At 57.0% G+C, this 16,991-nt stretch overlaps 1 protein-coding gene across 1 annotated transcript; it reads right to left on the reverse strand.

Annotated features, from left to right (window-relative positions):
* Nucleotides 1-379: 379 nt before the first annotated feature.
* Nucleotides 380-14,265, reverse strand: TRIM8 (tripartite motif containing 8). Its single transcript, XM_027528537.1, has 6 exons — nt 13,251-14,265; nt 4,348-4,443; nt 3,784-4,017; nt 2,769-2,800; nt 2,519-2,634; nt 380-1,971 (listed from the first exon to the last, which is right to left on the reverse strand). Exons 1-6 carry the CDS (start codon nt 13,818-13,820, stop codon nt 1,364-1,366), a joined length of 1,656 nt encoding a protein of 551 aa, XP_027384338.1. The 5' UTR covers nt 13,821-14,265; the 3' UTR covers nt 380-1,363.
* Nucleotides 14,266-16,991: the final 2,726 nt, after the last annotated feature.

Genomic DNA, 16,991 nt, shown 5'->3' on the forward strand with positions numbered 1-16,991 from the left:
CAGTGCCTGGCGCTTAGCATGTACTTTAATAAATATTTGTGGAGTGAAGGAGGTAAACTTTGCAAGACTCATAGAAAGGTATTTTTTCCTTTGTCTGTCCTTGCTAATAGCATGTTGGCAGAAACTCAAAGAGATGCCGGGGCCCATGCAGCAGGGAGGCTGGGCCTAGGAGGCCTTCAGCAAATATTTGTCAAACGAACCCAAGGCCGAGAGTAGATATAGTTAGTGGCTGACGAACTGACATTCACAGGCCTGGAACAGCCTAAACCCAGAAGAGAATCAAGGCCGGGGCTTCCGTCCCTAGAAGGGGCCCCTCCTCACACCAATGCCTGAAGACCCCAGGCCTGGGGGAGTTGGGGGTAAAAGGCGAGGCAGGGAGTGGGACTGCGCCATTATGTTTATTAGAAGGTTGGATTTCGGTGTGTGCTCTAGACAGATTACAGAATAAATACCTGCGCCTTGAGAACAGGAAGTCCACGATTCATACAAAGTGCTCACTACAGGAAGTTGCTGTGTCAAAACCCAGGCAAGGACCCAGCTCCGGGCAGCCCCTCCTCTCCCGCTGACCTTGACAAGGGCTGTGCTATGGTTTCTTATTTTATTATTTCTTTTATTTCTCTTTATTATTATTAATATTATTATTATTTGCTTTTGCTGTGGTCACTATCATTGGCAAAGTTCCTTTTCCCCTTTCCTGGACATGGGGTTCCTGTCTTTAAGATTCCATTCTGAGGCTGAAGGTGCCGAAAGCTGCTTGAGAAGTGGCCTTTGAACTCCGTCTGGGAGGATGGTGAGAAGGAAGCAGGAAAAATCATTCTTCGTTTAAAAAAAAAAAAAAAAAAAAAAGGCCCCACAATCTACAGGTCATTCCTTATTCAGTCAGTGATCAAACTGCCCAAAAGAAAACCAACAGGAGAAGCAGGCCAGTGGGCACCTGGGCCCTCCTCCCAGGGCTGGGTGAGGAGAGTTGGAAACTGCCCCTCCCCTCAAGGCTGTAAAGGAAGCTGAGGCTCCTTCCAGCCAAGGGGTGGGAAGGGGAAGGAGGGGAGGGAAAAAGGTGAGACAGAGAGAGAGAGAGAGAGCTCAGCGCCTTGAGGTAGACGCTTTCCCAACTCCGGGGCCACCTGCGGCCCCGGCCCAGGCCAGCTCCCACTGTCACCTCCGCGTCCAGGAGATTCATTAAAAAAAAAATCAAAACAAGCCCTAAACAAAACAAAATCCAAAAGGAAAAGACTTGGGGGAATGGAGGAGGGAGGGAGGGAGGGAGGACAGGAAGGTAGAGGGGCAGGTCTCTGGATGCATCATCCCCGAGCCACCGGGGGCTGAGGGGGCAGATTCCCCGGTGCTCACCGCCCGCGTGGCGTTAGCTCGTCACGTAGTGTTTGGTGGACGGCTGCCCATACACCCTGTAGAAATCTTGGTGGCCAGGCTGCTGGGAGGCATCGAGCCAGTCTCTGACCGCCAGGCCGGGAAGGGACTGGGGGACGGAGGGGGTGGGCGGGAGCGGGTGTGAGTACTCCTGCGAGGGCACTGTCCAGGGGAAGTGGCCGGAGCGGGGGTAGGGCTGGTGGCCGCCGTGGTTGGCCACGGAAGAACAGTAACAGTTGTCCACAGAACAGACGAGAATCTTGCGGCCGCCATACTGGGGGAGCATGGGCTGCTGGGCGGCGGAGCCGTTGGGGTACTGCGATGGGGGGAACACCGGACTCGAGTGCACTGGTTGGGCGCCGCCCGGCAGGGCCACCAAGTGCTGCGTGGAGCTGCAGGGCCCCAGGGGCTGCCCTGACTGGCCCTCGCCGCTGGCTGTGCCCGCTGCCCCATACTGGCCGCCCACAGGGCCCGACGACGTCTCTAGGAAACTGGCCTCAGGGAAGGCCGTCGAGTGCTTGCGCTTTTCCGCCCCAGAGCTGCTCACGCCACAAGGGTACAGGGGGACGCTCTGCAGGAAGGGCACCGGTGTGCTGAAGGGGCCTGTGGAAAGTTTGGGCAAAAGTCGCTAAAGCCCCATCCCAGGCCACCCCAGCCTCCTCTCCCTGGGGAACTTTTCTGTCTATGGGGCCAAGCACAGTACATCACACATCGTCTTGATGCTGGCTACTCCATTTCTATTTTACAGCTGAAGAAGCCAAAGCTCAGGGAAGTACTATGGCCTGCCCAAGGTCCCACAGCTGGAAGTGGCAGAGCCAGGATATGAGGCAAGGCTTATGACAGGCCAGGCTACCGCTCAGAGGGAAGGCTCTGGCATTTACCCTTGCCCAGATGGTTCCCTCGGCTTTCCCAAGTGGCTCAGTGGGTAAAGAATCCTCCTGCAATGCAGGAGACACAGGCTTGATCCCCAGGTTGGGAAGATCCCCTGGAGGACCGCATGGCAACCCAGTCCAGTAGCCTTGCCTGGAGAATCTTATGGACAGAGGAGCCTGGCCAGCTACAGTCCATGGGGTTGCAAAGTATCAGACACAACTGCACTGAGCATGTATGCAAAGGTTTCTCTTCCTTTGATTGAGGATCTCACCCTCACCTTCTAGCATCTTCCGCAGCTGTTTCTCCTTCTTGGCCACCTCGTTCAGGAAGAGCTTGGAGTTCAGGTGGCCGATCTTAGGGGGAGAGAGGCTGCTGCCTGTGCAGGTCTGGGTCCTGGGGGCAGTGGATGGGGCGTCTGCTGTGAGGAGGTATCACGCGTAAGCCCGCCCTACCTCCCCGCCGTGGGCCTGCCCCTTCCTGCCCTCCTCCACGTGTGTTCCCCTGAGGGCCAGCGGCCATCTGCTCACCTGTCCATTAGGATTTTCACAGACTTGGTGTTCTAGGGGGAGAGAAAAGGGTGTCAGTGGGAAAGGCAGCATGGGAGAGGGGAAGATGGAAGCTGCCCCATTCTCTCTCTCCCTGCGCAGGGCTGACACTTTTGAGGCTGGCCAGAGTGTTCAGGGGCAGAGGGTGTGGTGCCTGTTTTCAGAAGACTGAGCTCTTGCTGTGTGACAGACAACACTATGAGTGCTTTCCAGACATCCAGCATCTTATCTAAACAACTACCAAGAAGAAGGTTCTGCAGGCACTCAATATTTTATCCAGAATCTTTGGGGCAGCATATGTTTTGGATTATGGAATTTTTTGGATTTTGGAAGGGACATGTGATGCCTGTATCATAATATGTGATTACGGAGGACACCATAGTCTAACACATCAATGTTTCTACAGCAACGTTTCAACATTTGTACCAAGTAAGACCAATAAATACCATAAACTGCCAACATTAGTTCAGGTCAAATGTTTGCCATTAAATGAGTTGCCTGAACTTTTCTCTTTCGGTTTTCAGAGATTTTTAAAAATCTGGAATTATGGGTAACAGATAATAGATTTGTATGGAAAAGACCCTGATGCTGGGAAAGACTGAAGGCAGGAGGAGACAGGGATGACAGAGGACGAGATGGTTGGATGGCATCACTGATTCAACAGACATGAGTTTGAGCAAGCTCTGGGAGATAGTAAAGGACAGGGAAGCCTGGCCTCTGCAGTCCATGGGGTCGCAAAGAGCTGGACACGACTGAGTGCCTGAACAAAAACATTATCAACACTATTTTATAAGTGAGGGAGCTGAGGCCTAGGGAATGTATATGACTTGCCAAGGTCATAAAGCTAGGAAGAACAGGGGTGGTGGGGAGGTTCTGAATCCATGCAGGCTGGCTGCAAACCCCTGTGGTGGGGGAGCCAGCTGGGGAGCAAAGCACGCGGACTCCAACTTAGAAATGCCCCCCCGGGTCCCGCCAGCCAGCCCTGGGCCCAGCCCACCTTCATGAAGCTGACGTCCTCTGTCTTGTCGAAGAGCAGCTGTAGGGAGCCCAGGAGCTTCTTGGCCTCCTGCATGCGCTCCCCGAGATGCAGCGCCTGCGCTGCGTTCTCGCTGCAGAATTTGGCCTGGGCCTTGTCCAGGACCTCCACTGTCTGCCGCAGGTCCTCGTCCAGCAGCTGGTGCAGCTTCTCGTACTGCAGTCGCACCTCCTCCTTCAGCTGGCTCACCTTCTCCTGCAAGGGTCGGGGGACCGGTGAGTAGGGGTGGCTCTGGCTGCCACTCGTGCCTGACTCCCATCCTGGATAGGGGAGTCTGGGACCCCAAACCCCCAGGCTGCCTAGGGCTTCCCGCGGTCAAGGTCGGACCTGGAATCCTGAACTGGTAGTACAGCAACCCTGGCACCAGTTGGGGGCTCATCCACCAACAGGTCATTGAATGACTGAGCAAGGGATTCTGGCATATAGAGCTGACCATGCAACAGGTCCGAGCCCAAGCAAGGAACTAGCCCCAGGCCTTGTACCCAAACCATCCCCACCCTATACCATGGGCATGGGCTTGGCTACCTCCACCAGGCGTTTGTCTGACTCAAGTTTGTACAGCTGGTCCTCAATATCCTGCTCTCGCTCCTCCAGTCGGTCCTGCTGCTTCATCAGCATCTTCTGCAGAGACAGTAGGGGGAAGGGCATCAGAAGGGGCTAAGATGGGTGAACACCATCCTTCCCTGTACAGAACAAACTCATCCTATTGATCCTTTGACCCAGATGATCTAAAACTTCGGCCACCCAATCCCTTCTGGCCCTCATGCAATCCCAGGGCCCTGGTGACAAGTGCCTGGCCAGCCTGTCCCCAGAACAGAGAACCGGGAATAGCTTCCCACACATATCTAAACCATGAGCTTTCTGAGGGCAGGGTCAGGCCAGCCTCCATTCTAAGCACTTTTCCTGTATAGAATTATCTAATCATTCCAGTAATGCTGTGAGATAAGTACTATTATTATCCACATTTCAGAGAAGAGGAAACCAGAAAGGTTAAGTAGTTCCTCCGAAGTCACACAGCTAGTAAGTGTCAGAGCTGGAATACAAACTTAAATGACCAGGCAGTACGGTCTGTTCTTATCCAAGTCGTGGGGCCTCTCTCTGGGGAGCACCATCTTAGAAATGGTGCAGAGCTTCACACAGCCTTTCTGGGTCTCACAAGTCCTCTGGCCAGCCCAGAGATCTGATCTTATGCTTGCCTTACACTTGCAGGACATCAAGCCAGCCAGCTGACCCCTGGCTTGCTCCTGACACTGAGAGCTGGGCCTCTGAAGTTCTTGCTAGTTGGAGCTGGAGGGAGAGGAGACTGGCTCTCCGAAGACCTGAGGCCAGTTTGCTGGAAGGTTCTGGACCATGCTGCTCTTCTCAGCCCTTAATCTGACTCCACAACCCCTTTCCTCCCAGCGCTGCTCATCCTGGCTGTTCCAACCACTTTGTTATCCTCCCTTACCAGACACACCTCTTGAAACAGGATCTCTTTGCTGCCCAAGAACCCTCAATGACCCCTCCTTCCAAACACCTTAGGCTCTTACGACCTGCTTCTCCCAGTCAGGTGGGCTGGTATCTTGTCCCTGACACTGCACATGTGAGCTCCCTGAAGCCTGCTGATGCCCTTCTGTAGCCCACGGTGCCTTCTCCCATCCCCCGTCTATCCTTCAAGGCCCAACTTAAGGCTCCGCTCCTCTCCATGGCCCCTGCTCAGAGGCTCTGAAGGTCTCTCCCTGTCCTGGCTGTATGGTGGGGCTGTCACATTGCTCTCCTCCTACACCTGTGGTGTCCAATATGGTAGCCACTAGTCACAATGTGGCTATTTCACTTTAAGTTAATTAAAAGTCAAATACACTAAGCACCAGTTTTTCATGTGTACCGCCCGCAGTTCAAGTGCTCAACAGCTCCATGTAGCTAGTGGCTACTATACTGGACACTACAGACACAAATCGTGGCCACGTCACAGGAAGAGCTATGACAACAGTATTCTATAGTCTGTCTGACAAACTGCACTCTGATCTCCAAACAAAACTCAAGGCTTCTTGAAAACAGGGTTTTGCTGCTGTATTTTTCTACTTCCCTTCCCAGTTGAGACCCAAGGACCCCAGCACCCTACAGATGCATAACGTTGTTTGCTGAATAAACCCATGAGTTTTGTGTAGAAAACAAGATTTGCAAAACAGATCACACAGACCCTAGCTCACAGTAAGTGTCCACTCCGCAAGAAGTGGTTCTTTTTCTTCCTCTGTGTACACCTCAAAGTGCCCCTCAAGTTTGACCCCGTGACCCTCACTCCCATTCACATTCAGGTGGCTTCCTCAAGACAAGCTACCAGCAATCCCTCCCTTTTACCCCCAACCCCTTTTACATATGGGGAAACCAAGGCCAGCAAGAGAGTTCAGTGACCCTGTTTTGTGTTGGTGGCAACCCTGGAAACAGAAAACCAAATCTCTGGGGCCAGGAGGAGGCATTCACATTCTGAGCTAGGAAAGTCTGGGACACACTGCACTGCGCCCTCCAACAACTTGACCTTTCAGTGACCCAGGACAGCACCTCATGACACGGATACAGCCCTGCTCCCACTCCAGCACCTCATCCTTCCAGCAGGCCCCTCACCCCAGCCCCACGTGCACAGGGATCTGCTGCCAGCCTGGGAGTCAGAGCCTGTCTAGAAACACAGCTGGCTCGGAGCAGGAATGGAGGTAGTCACACGTCCTTCCTTGGGTCTCCACTGGGAAGGTCCTTGGGTCTCAACTGTGAAGGGAAGTAGAAAGTGCCCCCAGTGACATGAAGAGGGCAGGCAGCCCCCAGAGTACGGCCCAATGACATGTATCCAACTGCAGGGCACACACCAGCACACACCGCCCCCTGGGCCCTGAGGCCGCCCCAGGCACGCTGTCACACACACCCCTGCACGGTGGGGGCAGGGCCTCCTGAAGGCCCCAGACAACAGAGGGAGGCCTGCGTGAAGGTGAGGTGGCCAGAATACCAAAGGACTTTAGACCTTTGTACCTCCCTGCAACAAATTTCTGCCTGGCGGCTGCCTCATCCCCACACTTGGGAGGACAGTCCCCCAACCCAGATGCCTCTGAGGCTCCAGGCCTTCCCAGTGTCCAGGACATCTGAGAGCCCAGGCTTCACCCACCCCCACACATCTGTGCACCACCAAACCCATCAGTATCAGAGTAGGGGTATACCTACTCTGGTATAGGCCAAGTCCCAGATGAGGGGCAGGAGAGAGGCAGCCCCAGGTGGGATCCCAGCCCCCTTTTCCTCAGAGCCCTGAAGTGGGCCTGTTCACTCCCATCCTACAGACCAGTGGGAGGCCCCCACCCCACTCCTCTGAACCCCCCTCAGCCCAGGGAGGCACCTTAGGTCTTGTCCCAGGGGGTGGGACTCAGCCCCTTCCTTCTTCTGGGCTTTTCCCACATCCTCTCCTGGGAGCACTGTCACCCTGGGACCCTGAGGTTGTCCTCCCTTGACTTCCAGATCCAAGTCCTAATTCCTGCCTGCCCCGAGCCCTCTGGGACAGAGCCCAGCCCAGCCAAGTGGGCACATTCCCTAGCAGGTGGCTGGGTTTCATCAGCCCAAGCCCAGCCCAGAGGCCATCGGCCTTCTGTCTCCATTACAGGGGGAAGGGAGAGGCCGGGGATAGGAAGGAATCTGTCAGAGGGTAGGAGCCACCCTTGGCCTGGGAAGGGGGCCTACCTTGTCCAGCTCCCCCTTGCAGGAATCACTCTCCCTCGGGGCTAGGTAATCTTACTCCTGCCACAGTCAACATCTGGGGGAACAGCAGGCTGGGGGGATACTGCTGTCTCAGACAATGGAAAACTGGGGTTAGGAGTGATGGCGGGAGAAGGGCAATCTGCTTGCTGCCCCTCGACCCCCCCAAATGACTGAATCAGGTTGCTAAGAAGCTAGAAGATGGAGAGCAGAGGAAGCAAGGACCCCTTCCTCTACTAGCAGCAGCCTCCTTTCCATCTCAACCTCCCGGAAATTACTGAGTTGAGGCTCCATTTCCTAGCTGGAAAAACCCACAGGTGAGAGACTTCCCAACTTGACTGCCTCTTATTGCAGGAGGCAGTGGGACACACACTCCACAAACTGCTCCCAGCACGAAGCGGGCCACCTGGACCGTGGCACGCCTCAAGGGTGCAGAAGCAGGATGGAGAGAACCATGGTCTAGACTAGCCACACTCAAGGGACAACACCTCCTGCAGAAGGAGCGGCACTGTGGGCCCAGCTCCATTCCCACCCCTGTGCCTTCCCTGAGGACTTAAGACCTGCCACAGTCTGCTCCTGGGCCTGTGAGGCCGAAAGCATCAGGAAGACTTGGGGGCTCACTATTCCCACACTTCCAAGACCCTCATACCTGTCGCCTAATGTTCTAGACTGCCTGGAGCTGCTCTCTCTGATGCCCAACCCCAGCTTGGAGAGGGATCCATCATAAGCCCCTCACATTCCTGCCCTGGGAAAGCTTCCCAGCCTTCTGGAGACTGACTGGCCAGGCCCAGCTGGCATTTCTGGTGCCAGACTAGACTGGGCAGACAGGTAAGGCCATAGAGACTCTAGGCTGTATAAAAGTTAATAAATGATAATAATAAAGTCCTCAAGTCAACCTTGAAGAAAAGCAGTCAGGAGGGAACAGGGCCCCAGGAGCCAGGGCCCTGGTTTTTCAGAGAAGGCTAGGGCTAGAGGTGAGAAAAGGGTGCTGGACGGCCAGAGCACCTCTTCCTGCTCACATGACCCCCATGCCAGCTCCCGCTCTGGAGGCAGCCCCTGCGCAGAGTGACCCCCTCCTAACCTCCTCCCCAGCTGCCAAAGCCGCCCCCGACTCTCCCACATCAGCCCTAGTCCCAGGAGTACGTTAGTTAGCCTCCCCTCTCCTTGGGCCACAGCACTCCCGCCTGGCCTCAGAGCAGCTTCTGCCTGCCCTGGTCATCCCTTCCAGGGCCTCAGTCCCTGCCTGGGGCTACTGTGTGAACCCCTAGGCTGCAGACAACCACAGACCCAGAGTGAAGTGGCTACAGGGCAGGAGCCAGGGCAAGGAGAAAGGCGGCACCTCGGAGGCAAGCCCCGGCAGACCCAAAGAGGGTTTCCCAGCTGCAAAGTGGAATTAGCTTTTGCCATGCAGAGAGCAGCGCTCTGGGGCAGCAGAACAAAGAGACGAGAGAGAAAGCCCCCCTTTGTCTGAGTTTGAATGCCAGGCCAGCCGGGAAGGAAGGCTTTCCCAGAACCAGGGATACGGCCAGCCAGGCCTGCCTGCTCAGGCCGGGGCCGGGGTCCCAGCCAGTCTCCCCTTCTTCCTACGACCACCCTGACTGCCCCCAACACAGCATGGCAGGATCCATCTGGGCTTCCACCTCCAATACCCACCTCGGGCAACACGCTCACCCAAAGGTGCGTCCCCTCCCCTCTCCACTCCAACATCCCCACCAGGTGAGAAAGTTACACAAGACTCACACCTACCAACCAACCACACAGGCAGGCAGTCACACACACACTAGTGCCATCACTGATAGACATGTGTGCACACTCAACTTCCACTCACAGGTATACAGCAAGCAGGGCACCCCTAGCCCCCGCCAATAACACACACATGGATCTTCCCAGCCCCACAGTCAGACACAAGACAACTCTGTGATTAAGTCAGTCATTCACACTGCACCTTCTCGGAGATATACACGTGAGATACAAAACAGTAGTTCCGCATGAGATGCACACCCAGACACACCAGTTACACACGCACATCTGTGGAGATGGATGCACAGGCACCCAGAGCTGGGGGAGGCAGAGTAATCAACAGCGCGTGCATGACAGGTGCCCGGCTGTATCAGCAGGATCCTGGGGTGGAGGTGGGGGGCTGGGCCTCCACCTCAGGTTCCTTCCTCTCTGCCTGGGGCCCAGGGAGGAAGGCCAAGCCCTGCCCCACTTCCCGATCCTTCAGGATGGTAAAGGAGCAGTTACCTGACCCTCACACGTCACACACACACTTACACACAGCCTCCCCATCCTAGCTCCCACCCCACCTAAGACCTGAGGGTTATGGTCCGTGGAGGGCGGCAGGGAGCAGTGGGGTTGATACTGCCTGAGGCAGGCTGCAGCCACAGCTGGGCTCTAGCTGGGCCAGGGCAGCCCTCTCCCCCAGAGCCTGCCTGGTGACAGACACATGAGGCAGAGACCTAGGGTCCCCTCCCGGGTCCCAGGGCAACCCCTCTGGCCAGCAGGAATGGGAACAGCTGCGAACCCCAAACTGGCCCAAGAAGTGGGATCCTGCCCCCAGAGAAAAACCTCTTCTCAACTCTAAACCTTTGAGAACTCAAGGTACAGAGTCCTGGGAACATTTCCAACCTCAGTCTGGGGGACTAGGAATGACACAGAGGCACAACTATGACCCGAACACACACACACGCCCTGAGTAACCATTTACAGACACATCTAGGCCTTATCTTGAGTCTTCTTTCTATGTTGAGGAAGGTTCTAAGATAAAGGTGCTCTCAGCTCAAACCAGTCCCAAGTTGCTCACATGAATCCCTTAAACCTGGGGGCTGAAGAGGGTTTGACAACCTGGATGCCCCAATCTTGGGTCCTCAGCCTTCCATAGCCCCAAAGGAGAACACACTGGGGTCTAAAGGTGTCTCGGGAGCATGGTCTCTAGAGTCTACCCAGTGGGCATCCAGGCTTCAGGGCAACACGGCCTGCACACTGGCTTCACAAGGGCAGAGTGGGGCAAGGATTTCAAAGGCCTGCCTTTGAGACCCCCTGCTAGGTGAAAGCCCTGCTTGGCTCCCTGAACCAGGTGGGTGCTTTGACTATGAGGCAGAGGACCACTGGGGGAGATTGATCAGGGTTTCCTGTTTCTAGCCAATAGGGCATTTCAGCAGCCCCTACCCCTTCTCTAGGATGACAGAAGAGGAAGCACAAGAAGCAGAGCTGTCTGTATCTTAAGGTGTGATCCAGGTTTCCATGCATCTGCTCCTGTATCTGGGAGAATTCTGTTGCCTTCATCCATGGCACCAGCAGGGGCCCTTTAAGACAGCCTCCCTCCCAAAAGGGAAAAGAGGCCAGGAAAAGGCCCCTCCCCCTGGCAGGCCTAGTGAGGACGGAGCGCAATGGGTTCTTCCATTCAGATTCTCTGCGGCTTACCCCCTCCCATGAGGGTGAGGCCCTCCTGTTCAGTAAGTCCAGCTCACACCGAGTGGCAGGGGCATGGAGCTGAGACCACTGCAGGGCTTCCAATGCCAGTGCCCTGACACCAGAGAGGATCTGGAGAGCCTGGGGTAGGGAAGCCTGGGAAGGAATGAGACTCAGGCTGCGGGGCACAGATGCTGAGCACACAGAACTGCACATCTGGCTGTGATGCAACCCACTACTTCTGCGCCTGCCCACAGCAGGAACGGGAACGAACACACACACACAGCCGCACATGCACATGGAGCCACTAACAAAGTTCAGGCCCTTCCACGCGCTCAAGGACCTGCTGGTGGGAACTCAAGGGTGCACTGGGTACGTGTGCCAGGCACCTTCGAGGGCAAAGCAGACAGTCTCAAAGACACTCGAGAACACGAACCCACATCTACAGACACCCTCCTACTACCAAATCAGGCACAACGGTGTTTTCTCCCTCACTGAAATGAAAGACACCTGAGCACTCTGACACAACTAAGCGGAAAGCCGTGGGTGCACACTACACTACACTCATCACCCTGGTGGTTGTCCCTTTCTCTGCCTTTCAGCCACATCTCCACCTTTCCCCTCCTTTCATTTTCCACTGTCAAACCCAGGACAGACAACTGGGCAGCTTTTCTTTCTCTGCACTTTTCCCAGCCTCCTTCCCAGCCCTTCTATCTTTATTAACAGCTTCTCAATACTAGGGACAGTCTCGGCTCTGCCTGCCCTGGGTAGGGGGTGGAGTACACTAGGGGCTCATATCCTCCCCTAGGCCTCTGCCTTTTCCAGTCCTGATGTGGCTCTTCTCTCCATCCTCCCCCGTCACACACACACTTCCTTTAAGAATCGAGAGGCCCTGCCCTGGCACAAAACCCCAGAGCTAGCCCATCCAATTGGAAACTAATTATACAGCAAATTTTATTTGTTATCCCTGCCCTCAGCCTGTGGCAGCCCTCCTGCCTTTTGTTAGTTGTATGTGTATGTTTGTTAATTGCTAAACAGTGACTCATTCTGACTGGTCCCCCTCACAGGAAACAGCCCCCATCTCCAACTGTGCCCTGTTCAGAGCTTCCTCATACCCAAGCTCCCACTGGCCTCAACTAGCCTCCAGGGGTCCCCACCCAGCAACACTCCCAGTCTCACCCCCGTGATATCACACCCAGGCCCCAAGCTGGGGCTTCTGAGATGGCTCAGACAGTCCCAGGCCAACCCCTTCCTTCTGGTATGACTCAACCCTGAAAGCCAGGGGACCAGGGAGGAACCTAGGAGGAGCCCCCTCCACTGAAGGGGACGGAAGTATTGCTTCAGTCCAGCTCCACAGCCAGGCCAGGCCCAGAGGCCTGAGGGGGAAGGCGGTTTTGACATTGGCCGCTGCTGCAGGGTGTATACAATGGGAGGGGATGCGGTTCCATAATCACCCAGCCGGCAGCCCAGGGGAGCCAGCTGCCTGAAACCAGATTGCAAGGCGGCTCAACCTTAAACCCACAGGATTCTTTTTCCGTCTTCCACTTCCCCTCCCCAAATGTGGGAGGGCTGTGATAGAGGGCTGGGCTGGGAGAAAAGGGTTCAGGGTGATGAAGACATACTTTAAGGTGTGTTCATGCAGACGCGTGCAACACACACAGGCACACCGTGGGCAGAGATTCTCACACATGGAGAGGGGGTCACGGGGAATAATCCCAATAGCCGAGATGCTGTCCTGGTGATGCCGTTGGCTGCCCAGGCCTTGGCCAGGGGCTCTGTTCTCCCTCCGGAAGCTCCCCCTCCACCCCCCCAATGTGTTTCCAATAGGGCTTGAAACTAACATGGCTGCTTTTGTTTACTTCCTCATTGGTATGCCAGCATCATGGATCATGTCAGCCACAGCAGAGGCACCAGGACACTCATTACATAAACAGCAGCTGGAGAAGCAGGACCTGGGTCACTGCCTTTAGTGACTTCCCCTAGGGCCTACGGAAACAACTGCCGGGCCAGGGAGCTGCGCGCAAAACAGAAAAGCAACAGCCAAACTCTACCCCTGACAGCCCCACACCTCATATCTATAAGTGACTCACAAGATGGACCCTATGAGCACAGGTGCAGGAATATATCAAGTAGCGATTGGGCACCCTTCTTCCCAGGACCTTGCCTCCAAACTTAGAGAGTAGGAGTTTGGAAAGGGGGCCTCTGGGCTGATGTCTCAAGAGTCAGCCTGTCCGGAAGGGTGGTCCCAGGCTGCCTGGAAGGAGGGGAGTGTGTGAGTGTGTGTGTGTGTGTGTGTGTAGGGTACTTGCCCGGATCTCATTCCTCCGGATCTCCACGTCGCACACCGAGTGTCCCTGATGCGCACCGCTGTAGTAGCAGCAGTACTGGCACACGGCCACCTGCTCGGCTTCGCAGTGGTAAAGGCGGTAGGCGTTGTGCTGCGGGCAGCTCCAGGCCCGCACGTCGTCCGCCTCCACCAGGAGGTGCCCGCGGGCGGTGGAGGGCTGCTGCAGGTGCGTCTGCACGTGGGACTGGCAGCAGGGCGCCTCGCAGCGCAGGCAGACCTTCTGCGCGGGCAGCGGGGGGCCGCGGCGGCAGAACACGCAGTGCAGCGCCGCCGGCGGCTTCTCCACGTGCAGGGCGTTGAACTTCTCCACGATGTTGGTGAGCTTCAGGTTCTTCTCCAGGCCCGGCTTCTGGTTGTAGGCCTGGTTACACTCCGGGCAGCGCACCAGGCCGCTGTCCTTGGCCCACGCCTCGCCGATGCAGCCCCGACAGAAGTTGTGTTTGCACGGCAGCTGCACCGGCTCCACGAAGACGTGCAGGCAGATCGGGCAGATGAGCTCCTCCTCAAAGCAGTTCTTCCAATTCTCCGCCATGGCGGCGGCGGGCAGGGGGCCCGGGCAGGTCTCCCCAACTCCCCGACCTGGGGGGTCCGTCCGGTGCCGCGGGAGGGCCACCGAGCCCCGAGCGGTCCCGACAGTCGCTCAGTTCACCAGCGCCTTCCGCGCGCCCGCCCCCCCAGAGGAGTGAGCCTCGGTCCTCACGCAGCGCGCGCAGCCGGCTGCGTCTCCTCCTCCTCCTCCCGAGCGCCTAGCGGGAGGCGGCGGACTGCGCCAGGGCCGCGGCCGGGGCACCAGCCCTGGAGGGGAGCGCCGGGGTCCAAATTCCATATAAGAGGCCGCCTCCCGGTCGGCGCGGCTAGGGCTGCGGCGGCCGGCGGCCCGCACTCCGGCCCGCGGCTGACATTGGGGCGCGCCCCAAGGCAGACAGAGCCCGGGAGCCGCACACTTCCTCCAGAGACGGCGGCGGCAATGGTGGCTCTCTCCTGGCTCGCCGGCGCCGCGCCTCCCTAGCCTCGTCCGGGGTCTGAGGCCGGGGAAGCGAGTGCGGCCCGGCCAAGGACTGCTAGATCCGGACCGGGCGGGCGAGGCGAGCCGGTCCCCGGGCCGCGGCGCGGGCGCCCACCGGCTGGCCCGCGGTCTGCGGGTGCGGGCTGCGGGGCGCAGGCGGGCCGACTCCGGGGCGCTGCGTGAGCGCAGGGGCAGTCATTCAGATGAAATTCCAGTCCCCGGCCAGAGACAGCAGCCCGCCTCTGCCTTCCTCCTCCCTTCACAAATAGAAACGGAAGGGGGAGGGAGAGAAGTGGAAAAAAAAAAAAAAGAAGCCAACCAGAAAGGGAGGGAGGAGAAGCCCCGGCGGAGCTCCGGCCTGACCCCCTCGTCTCTACTTCTGCGCTCCCTCGAGGCCTGGCGCCGGGCGCCCCCGCCGCGGAGAGACCCCGCTCTCCGTCTCCGCGCTGGGCGGGCGCCCCGGCTCTGCCGAGGAAAACAAGGATTGATCAAACTAGAAAGGAATTTTTCTCAACTGCTAATGAACAGGAGGCTCGGCTCCCGGCCTTCCCCTCCCCCCCGCCCCGGCCCGGCCCTCCCTCTTCGCCACCCCGGCCCCCCTCCCCCCCCACTTTCTTTTCTTCTCGGCCTCTGCTCCGGTCTTCGGGGCTGCGGTCGGAGCCAGCCCGCGGCGGCGGAGCCGGGCCGAGCCAGCCGGGCCGGGCTGCCTCTCTCAGCGTCCAGCCATCTTGAGCTCCCGGCAGCCGCCGCAGTGGAGCCGGGGGTCCGAGCGCGCTCGCTGGAGGGTCCTGCAGCGTTCTTTCTATCGCTCGCTCTCTCTTTTTTTTTTTTTTGGTGGGATTTTTAAGGGGAGGGCTGTTGGCCTCCCTCAGATTAGAAGACAGGGGAGAAAATGCCAAGTCCCGATTTCTCTCCACCTCTGCTCCACCCACCCTGGTTCTTTCCAAAAAATAAAAAAAGATTAGAATTGGAAGAAGTCGTCAGAAAGGCGAGCGCCCGCGGCCCTCAGCTGCTGCCCAGGCGACGCGTCCGGGGCGGGCCCGAGCCAGTCGCTCCGTCTGTGGGTCCGTTTGTCCGCCCGCTGCTTCTCAACTGGGGGGAGGGCACTCCGGGCAGGGTCTCCGCAGCGGCTGTCGCCTCAGAGCTTTATCCTCAGATCAAAAAAAAAGGGGGGGGGGAAGCCCCAACACTCTCATCACAGCCACCTTCAGCCATCTTGCGCGTATTATTATTTCAGGAATAATCTGTTTAATAAAAATAGCTGCGTCTCTAACCCCCTCCCCCTCATCCTGGGCTCCCCGCCCCCTTTTAATAATAATCTCGATAATAAAAATGATCTGCTGGCTGGGCAGTCCACGGCTGCTTTTTCCTGCCTCAGCTCGCTGGGGCTTAGGCTCTCCTTCCCCTAGGAAGGGGACGGGAGGAGGGGGCTCGCGGCTGGGAGTGGGGGGCTTCGTCCCTGCTGCCCGCCAGTCGGCCCTCTCTGCTTTAGTGGTGAGGAAAGAGAGCCCTAGCCACTACCGCGCTGTTGCGAGGACGGCAGGCGGGGGAGGGGCCCCAATTCGCGGGACCGGCTGGAGGGGTGCACAGGGGTCCCCGATCTTCCCGCCACAGCTTGGCCTCGGAGTCTGAGCCCAGGAATGGGGAGGATACAATGAGCTCGGAGCAGAGCGCGGCGGGCAGGGTGGAGACGCGAGCGGACTGCGGTGAGCCGGGGTCCCGAGTTAGCGCGGAGAGAGGCGGAGGCAGGAGGGTGGTGTCCCTACATCAAGGCCGGTCCCGCTACTCTGCGAGGGTAGCGGGGGGAGACTGGGAGGTGTAGGCGAGGAGAAAGCAGCAGCACTACGGCGGGGCCTGTAATCAGCACCCGCTGGTTCTGCCCACCCGGCACTGGAGAAATAAGCGGACAGGGAAGGAGGAGGAGGGGAGGGGCTTATTGTCCGGAAGTGCTATAACAGTTGCTGGGCGCCCGGCTCCTCCCCTTATCCCTGTCTGGAGTTGGGGGCTGTTCCGGAGACTTTTCCTGCTATTGGTCTCCAAACTGAGACTCCGCCTCTTTAAGGCGGGGCAACCCGGGGCTCACGTGACTTGCACTAACTTCGGTACATTAAACATTGGAAATGGGGGATGAGTTTCTCTGCTTCTTAAAAGGGAGACGATAATGCTGTGGAGTGGGACCACATATTCCTAGGCCTCTTCACCCGTGTCTCCTTTTACCTGAGAGGGAAAGGAGGGTTTGTCAGTCGGCTCATCTGTTCTGATGGAACTCAACAGCAAATTGCAAAGGTTCACTGTGCAGCAATTTCCCCGGTATCCTCAATATTTTTACCTACTTTTTTTTGGATACTCTATTTTCGGCTGCTCAGGGCAGCATATGAGATCCTAGTGCCTCTACAGGGATCGAACCTGTTCCCACTGCAGTGGAAGTGAAGAGTCTTAACCACTGGACAGCTAGAGAATTCCCTTCCCTACATTTCTGAGGCTCAAATCTACCAAACAAAATATGCATTATTAGTCTCTTCAGTTTAAAAGAAAACGGAGGCCTAAAAAAATGGAGTAAAAAAAAAAATTGGAGTCAACCTGTCAGTTAACAAACGTTTAACAAAAGTCTCATGCACCAGGCATTTTTCTAGGCCCTGGGGATTCCCTGGAGAATATGTACCCCCCGAAAAAAATTTTTTTAATTAATTATGTAGG

This window comes from Bos indicus x Bos taurus, chromosome 26 (assembly GCF_003369695.1).
Source record: "Bos indicus x Bos taurus breed Angus x Brahman F1 hybrid chromosome 26, Bos_hybrid_MaternalHap_v2.0, whole genome shotgun sequence".
In the NCBI taxonomy this organism is placed as follows: Eukaryota; Metazoa; Chordata; class Mammalia; order Artiodactyla; family Bovidae; genus Bos; species Bos indicus x Bos taurus.